The 8,437-nt window shown below is 30.1% G+C and overlaps 1 protein-coding gene across 2 annotated transcripts; it reads left to right on the plus strand.

The window, feature by feature from the left end:
- Positions 1-254: 254 nt before the first annotated feature.
- LOC109598088 (mitochondrial folate transporter/carrier) lies at positions 255-7,128 on the plus strand. 2 transcript variants are annotated; one of them, XM_020013915.2, is made up of 6 exons: positions 256-450; positions 572-793; positions 847-997; positions 4,453-4,702; positions 4,816-4,929; positions 6,337-7,128. In XM_020013915.2, the coding sequence occupies exons 2-6, from the start codon at positions 643-645 to the stop codon at positions 6,589-6,591; spliced, it is 921 nt and encodes a 306-aa protein (XP_019869474.1). In that variant the 5' UTR covers positions 256-450; positions 572-642; the 3' UTR covers positions 6,592-7,128. The 2 variants fall into 2 exon arrangements, with proteins under 2 accessions (XP_019869473.1, XP_019869474.1); XM_020013914.2 differs by having other exon boundaries at positions 255-793.
- Positions 7,129-8,437: the final 1,309 nt, after the last annotated feature.

The raw sequence follows: 8,437 nt of genomic DNA on the forward strand, positions 1-8,437 counted from the left end.
TCGTCACAGACTGATACAAAGAAGTAGTCGACAATAAAATATAATTTCTGGAATGTCCGCGTAATTTGTTTTTTTTTTTTAAAATAATGTAGCCAACATTCTGGAAAGGGTCACAATGTCGGAATCGCAACTTACGCGAATCTGTTTGTATCGAGCGATATTACGTAGCGGAATTTTCCCTGACAACATCAATAAAACTGTCGCTGGATCCGCACTAACAGTTTATTTAAAACTTTGTCGCCTTTGTATTCGAACCGTTAAGTTGGTAGACCGCGTTCTTTTTCTCCCGTGCTCGCACTCTACGGCGAATAAAATTTAAAGTTCTCTCTATTTTACGTCATTCCGTGTGGAGGACAGTGGCGGGCACGTTTGTTGGATGTGTGTGTGTTGTGGCGCATATGCTCATTCGAAATATGTGTTTATAACGACGAACGAACGTTGAACAACCACGTGAGTCGATTTGAACGTTCGGTGGTGGCATACGGTGTCGGATTTTGTGGGAAAAAAAAATTACATAACCTCTTATTGGTGACTAGTGGCAGTAATTAGATTAATTTTTGTATGTCTGCAGTGAAAGTACAGGATGTCGATGTATACCACATTGAGTCAAACAATAATAGCCAGTACAATTTAACAACCACCATGAAAAATCCGTCAGTGAGTTCCACTTACAATAACGCGCTGTCCGTTCTCAGTCACGTTAAGTATGAACATCTGATCGCCGGAATCTCAGGTGGGGCCATATCCACCCTCATCCTGCATCCGCTGGACTTGATGAAAATCCGATTCGCAGGTGACTGGACACCTAAACTCTAACTGACATCGGTTCTAACATTGCATTTTTAGTTAACGATGGACGAACGGCTCTACCTCAGTACAGTAGCTTAACAAGCGCATTTTATACAATCGTCAAACAGGAAGGTGTTAAAGGACTGTATCGAGGGGTCACCCCCAATGTTTGGGGGTCCGGCAGCTCATGGGGTTTCTACTTCTTGTTGTAAGTACTAATTGTTTTCCCACTATGTGCTCGTGCTGCTGAAGGTCACAACCAAATGATTTTTTGTGGATGTTTGCAGACAAAGGAAGTCTTTGTTTACTAATTTTAAGTCTGAAATCTCACAATTTTAACCTAATTGGGTGGTATCAGTGACCCTTAAAAAACAAAACTGGAAATCACATTTTTTTTCTTAATGAACAAGTGCATACCAGATAATAAAATTGAAATGTCTGGCTGACCTTGTCTTCAAAAACCATTAAGCACAATAGTTTTAACCAGAATTTATTGGAAACCTGTGTATCAATTGCATCATTATACACTTTCTAATGTGTGATGTTTCAAATTACTTTAAAATCAGTATAATAGATTTAAATTGCGAAAAAATCAAATGCATTTGTCTAATAACACAATTACTTGCTTACAATATGCTTAAAAGCAATTCTTTGTAAGTAATTTATTTTTTTTATTATTATAACAATAAATGTTACATAGTAGTTTTATAATATTAAAAAAATAATTAAATGGTTGTCGTCAAGCATGAAATTAATTTTTTTCACATTTATTGTCCATGATAAGGCACAAGTATACTTTAGTGATATCAAACCAACAGGAACTAATTTGAATGGTGTGACTGTTAAAACTATAATTATTAGTTAATGTTACACACAAATTAAAGCTGGAAAATTTTCCAGAACGAAATTATTTATATTTAAAACGTTAGATTGTCAAAACAATCATGAATCTAATTGTCGGAGTTGATAATAATTTCGTCTGCACTCTGACACAATTAAAGTCCTCTGTGCGTAATTTAAAACGATAATTCGACTTATAATGTGTGCATATCAATGCATGTGCAAGTAGTGAATTATTTTTCTTAGTGCAGTACAAAGGTTATTTGCAAATTTACGCGTGAAAATGGTCACGTCAATTATCTCGATGATTTCTTATCAGTGAAAAGTCGACGTATTTGCATCAATTACATTTGCGAAATAAATTTATGTTTAGTAATTTAAATAAGCTACATTTTTTTGTCCCTCATCAATTGCACGTTTATTGAGTAATTTTATCTTGTTACGCTGTTAGATTTTATTGGCGGCAACTATTTGTATCAATTGACATTTTATTAGTTGGGGTGACGTGAAAATTAACTGGTTAAAACCTTTGCGAATGTCAGTAATCACGTTTTATCACTGTTGTACTGCATTCAAATTAAATCAGTGCTTATTTGTTTATGTTAATCCTTCTGATTAGGACAACGATTTAATATTAAATCACCTTGCGTGCACATATTGCAAAAGATACTATGATGGTTGTAATATGTATTTTATCTTGTGTTTCATTTAGTTTGAAATATGTTATAAAAATCAATAATTATCTCTGTTTCCAAGTGATCACAATATTAAAATTACTATGACTATCTTATCTGAATAATAAATTAATATTGGTATCATTTATTTAAATTGAACTGTTTCAGAATATGTCAATTACATGAATTTATTGAGATTAAAGGAGTTTTACACAATTTTATGAGACGAATTTGCTTTGAATTTATTAAAAACACGTGTAAACGTCTGCGTGTTTGTAATTATTAATATACATATTAGAAATCTACTTTCATGGCCAAATTTTTTCGTTCAATATGAATTTAAACTTATCTCTTTATTAATAATACAGATTTCAAAGATTTTATTTAAATAATATACATATGTTTTTAATAGAATTATATAATTTATGAGGATATGTTCTATCTGGTACCAGTTGTGTTAATATCAAAAATAAATATGATGGTTATTTCTGATTACTGTTTTGAACCTTATATTTGATTTTATTATTAGTGATTTATATTAAGTAACTAATTTTATCAGTAATATGTATCAATTGAATCATTTTTATATTTGTTTTAAGGGATTTTATTTTTAAACTTTATAGAAAGAATTAATAAAATTTATTAAATGTTTTTTATCTTGAAATATAAAAAGAAAGAAAGTTCTTGATATACAGGGTTATTCACCTAATTTAGTCATTAGAAATATATAAAGAACTGAAAGAGGTATTGATTTGAAATTTTTATAGCAACATATCATCAACTTTGTTATTTTTTATGGAACACCCTGTATATTTTTGGATTTTTAAATTCTACATGTAATTGCAAATAAAATGGATATACCACGTCCTATACCTAAACCTAATAGTTTTTGAATTATTAATTTTTTTCCAAAAATTTTGACAGATTGATGGTCTAACTATAATGTCTGTAAAGGCACGAATTTTGAAGCTGGAATGTTAATTTTTAGCATAAATGTTAACCATGGACCATTCTATAAGAAGCCATTATTAGTACTCCCAAATTTTTTACAGGGTGTTATAGATTTACGTTTAATTTTGTGCATTTTGAAACATCAATAACTTGTTATTTTTAATAGAAAATTATTTGTTTTAGGTTATTTAAATTGAACATTACATTAAAACCTTTCGACTCGTAAAAGCATTTCCTATACATAAAATGAATATTAACTGAGGTTTTACCAAAAATATAATGTAGTATTGTCAGATACAAAATAAATGCTCAGTACTATCAGTAAAGATAGGAAAATGAGTGTTATTTTTACATTTTGATAAAATTTGTTAATATTCAATTTAATTGTACTAAAACATACAGTGTTCCATTGAAAAAAACAAAGTTATTTTTAGTTTTAAAATGCACAAAATTAAGCGTAAATAACGAACATCCTGTATAAAATTTGGGTGTATTAATAATGGGTCATTATAGGATAGTCATTGATTAATGTGTATGCTAAAAATTAATTTTCCAGCAACAAAATTTGGTGGCTTTACAGGCATTTTAATTAAACCATCAATCTATCAAAATATTTGTAAAAAAATTAATAACTCACAAAGTATTGGATTTAGGTATAGGACATAGTATAACCATTTTATTTGTAATTACATGTAGAATTTAAAAATCCAAAGATATACAGGGTGTTCCGTTAAAAATAACAAAGTTTTGTTCAAAATAAATTAGAAAAGTCAAATTATAATTGCTGTAAAAATTTTAAATCACTACTTTTTCCTGTTTACCATAAATTTCTAATGAGTAAGTTAGGTGGATCATTCTGTATATTAACATAATTATCACCAAGAGAAGTAAATTGTTTATTATATTTAACCACATCCTAAAACTTGAGAATCATATAAATGTGTGTCATGGAGGAAAAATGTATGTTCAATTAAAAAATTTTGGGGAATAAAGTAAAATTCAAATTACATTTAACAACAGTAAAAATTGTTAATGGGTAGTTTAAAACATTAAAATGCATCAATGTAATAAAATATTAAAACATCAACAAAGTAATTTGTTTATGAACTTCGGTCACAAGTCATAGATATGTTAAGACATTTCATCAACGGTGACATTGCTGCACACCAGAGGAACTAGAAAAACCGTTTAATTTCAGCTATAACTCCATAAAAAATTGGATTCAGGCAGGCGACAGCCAGTATCCGCTGGGGCCGTCCCTTCACATGTTGGCGGCATCGGAGGCCGGCGTGCTCACGTTACTGGTGACCAATCCCATCTGGGTGGTAAAGACGAGGCTGTGCCTGCAATACGGAACGAACACAGTGCCCAGCAGTCAATGGTACAACGGCGTCGGCGACGCCCTAGTGAAAATTTATAAAACTGAAGGCTTCCGGGGTTACTATCGGGTCAGTTTAATATGGATCGTAATACTCAGTTCTCTGATAAATGCAGGAGGACTGACGTAAAACAAATAATAAAGTAGGTAGGGGGTCGGAATATCCTTATCTGCTCTTTGCAGGGTTTCGTTCCTGGTATATTTGGTGTGACGCATGGGGCACTCCAATTCATGACTTACGAGGAAATGAAGGCATTCTATAACCAATACAGGAAGCTGCCGCACGATAGTAAATTGGTAAGTCCGTTTTTTATATATATAAAATGTGTTTATCTGTTATTGTCTTGGAGATATGTACATACATTATTGCCTTGAAAAAGGCTGATAAATTTTTATTAAATTGCAAATCATAAACATATTTCTTAACACCGGGATAATCACCATACCAGTTAAATGTGATTAAATTATTTTGGACACTTGTTTAATAAAATGGGTGATAAAATCTTCTCTTATGAAATAACGACGCGTGGAAAGTTTTTTTGCATCTAACAGTTTTATTTCGTAGTAAATAATATTTATTGTTACTGATATACTGTGGTGACCTGAGAAATAAATATTTTATAAAAGGGTTTGATTCAAATTTTGTCCAGTCATTTTAAGAAATATATTACAATATTGTATACGTTTTTTTGTTGCTTTTTTTGGTCACACACCTTAAAAACTAATAACAAATATATTTACATTTTGTGCCACTATTTAACAATATTATGGTAGGAATTTATTCTTAGTAGGATTTATAATTTATTGGATAACTTACTTTCTGTGGGAGTACAAACTTTGCACTTCAGAGAAGAGGAAAATATCAAGTTCTAAATATTGCTGAAGTTACTAAAAGCTTAAGATGCTGCCAAAAAATGGTTTACAATGTCTTCTAGGTAAATAAAAAATGAATTAATTGAATCATTCAATATCAGTGTGTCTAGTAGAACAGTCAAACATGCAAAGATGTATTTCAGTAAAGAAAGCAATGGTATAAATAAAATATTCGAACAAAACTAAAGTTTGCACAAGAATATATTAATTATCTTCCAGAATTTTGGCGAAGAAAACTGTGGTGTGATGAATCCAAGTTCAATAAAATAAGATCAGATGGTAAACAATACGTTGGTCGTCCTCCAAGTAAAATATATTGATTACATTTAATTATTATAAGTGTGAATTTCCTAATTATCATTACTATTTTTCTCGTTACCACTGAATTATGACTGATATTAAATACATCATGTAACACTTGTCTACTGGGTGACTTTTTAATCTCAAACATAGTTGCTAAAATTAATATACATCTTCCATCTCCTAAGGTGGAATAGGTTCTTACTTAGAAACTTAGTAGGAGGCTCTATTTTTAATTGCAGATTAGAATTTTGGGCCCAAAAATACTTGGGATTTGTTTAAAACATTTTTTAAGACTTCATCCCTACAAATTTTGATTATAAGGTATTTTTTTGTAGAATATTTACTACTCATTTTAAAAAGTCACCCTGTATAGGATATTTAATTGATTCATCCAAACCAAATGTACTTTATAGAGTTAAAATTATAGATAATAATGTAAACATCGCTTCTGTTGGGTGTTGTGGTAAATTTAGGTGTTTAGGTGATGTTTAGCATCTATTTTTGAGAGGTGTGATTTTTGGATTGCAGACAACGGGGGAGTATTTGAGTTTCGCCGCGATCTCGAAGTTAATAGCGGCCGCCGCCACATACCCATACCAAGTCCTGCGTACGAGGTTGCAGGATCAACATCACGATTACAAGGGCACCTGGGACTGCATCAAAAAGACATGGAAATACGAGAGGATGCGGGGTTTTTACAAGGGCCTGGCACCGTATTTGTTACATGTTACTCCTAATATTTGTCTAGTCATGCTTATTTATGAAAAATTTACTAACAAATAACTTAATTCATTCATTCTAACCGAGGTCATTACCAAACTATATATTGTTATTAAAATTTAGCTGCATTTCTGCGGATTAACGGCTTCACTTAGCGGTACAGTCATACACTAAATGATACGATTGTTTATATTATCCATAAAAATAGTAGCAATAATTGTTGACTTGTACTAGCTTTGGTCGTTGAGCTGTGGTTATTGATATAAAAAAGATCTGTCAAGTACATTTGTCTAAAAACGAATTTTCTTGTGATACTATGTACTTATCATAATTTAACATTTCAAAATGTTTTCAAATTGTTATGTTGACAAATAAAATATATTTTTGTAGCAATATTTTATGAAGACGGCTACATTTTTGCTAAACTTAATTTCCCTTAGTGATTGATACATATCGATTAAATTTTAGGTTCATCAATTTACATGATTATGTGACAAGAAAGCAGGGTCGTTAAAATTTAAATTATTTTTCTATACATTAGGTGATTCCATAGTATTGTATGAAGAAACTATTGATGATGATTAAATAATGTGATATTCATTTTATCTTTTATTATTGACCAACCAGAACCAACCCAGATTAAAAGTAAAACTAGGTAAGTACCAGCATTTTTTTTAACAAACCTTCAATAAACACATAAAGATAACACGGATAATCAGATATTAAAATGATGATAACAGGCTCAAACTCGTCTAGACTAAACGTGCTTCCTTGATCATTAATAATCTAAAATTAGAAAGTTGATAAGGGCGAACAAATTGGCCAAAATTTCTGATAACATTTTCGTGCACGGAATACAATTAAAAATATACGACTTTCTCCCGACAACTGTTTGGAAAATTTTTGGTACCGAATTTCATATACCGAATATTTCTGGTTATTTAAATAAAGGTTACAGACTGATTGTGAGTGATTTTCACGTGATTCTATATACGTTTCCATTTAATATACTTGCCCGCTGGCGAGTCGCCAAGAATGTTTTTAATTGGTGACCATTTAATTTGTAATCCGTATTAGGTGAGAAATAAGTTGGTGTTTATTGTAAATACCGATTAGAGAGTGTATAACATCGATTAAATGTCCCATAATTTAATAATGAAGATGACCACAAAAAATGATTTCGTTAAATATTTAATTCATTACACCAAATTAAAATATTCAGGAATTTTTACTACTAAAGTTATGTAATTTATTAATGTATTCCACATTTCAAAATCGTTTTAGTTTACTGTTGTATTTTTTTTTATTATATTTTTATTTTCCTTTTGTATTTGTGTTTTAAATGAATTAAATTTGTTAAGTTGACAGTAAGACAGCTGTGATATATTAATAAATATACAGCAACTTCTGTAATGAATAGATTGTTTATTAATGGTCTGATAATGAAGTTATTGTTTAAAATTGCAGTAAATTTTGATTACACATAAAACGCTTTGTATTGTACATTTTAACCAATAATAACTTCACAAAAGAAATATTTCTAATGGTTGTGTATGAAAGATAATTTGACTAATAGTTTATTTCTTTTAATAGCTTAACAATAAAGTTAACTACACATACATTATTATCTATTGGGAATGATTTACTAAATTTGATATAGATTTAAATTATTAGACAGATCCAGTTAAAATGTCTGAATTTAATGAATTTAACATTTCCTAATCTTTTAATTCAAATTTTAACCAGTCAGTGTATAAAATATATTTCAATATTCTATGTTTTTTTTTTTGTTTTGTATTAAAAACGAGTATTATTTTAAACCCACGCAGTAGTCTGATTTGTTTGGCCAAAGAAATGGCACATTCAAATATATTTACGTTTTGTGCCACTGTTTAATAATACTCTTAAT

Source organism: Aethina tumida, chromosome 1 (genome assembly GCF_024364675.1).
Source record: "Aethina tumida isolate Nest 87 chromosome 1, icAetTumi1.1, whole genome shotgun sequence".
Classification (NCBI taxonomy): Eukaryota; Metazoa; Arthropoda; class Insecta; order Coleoptera; family Nitidulidae; genus Aethina; species Aethina tumida.

Bases quoted from the DNA above. Each gene is read 5' to 3' on its own strand.
- LOC109598088 (XM_020013914.2), top strand. From the start codon at position 562: ATGTCTGCAGTGAAAGTACAGGATGTCGATGTATACCACATTGAGTCA. The intron at 998-4,452 runs GTAAGTACTAAT...GTTTAATTTCAG, and splicing joins TGGGGTTTCTACTTCTTGTT to CTATAACTCCATAAAAAATT. The intron at 4,703-4,815 runs GTCAGTTTAATA...TGCTCTTTGCAG, and splicing joins GCTTCCGGGGTTACTATCGG to GGTTTCGTTCCTGGTATATT.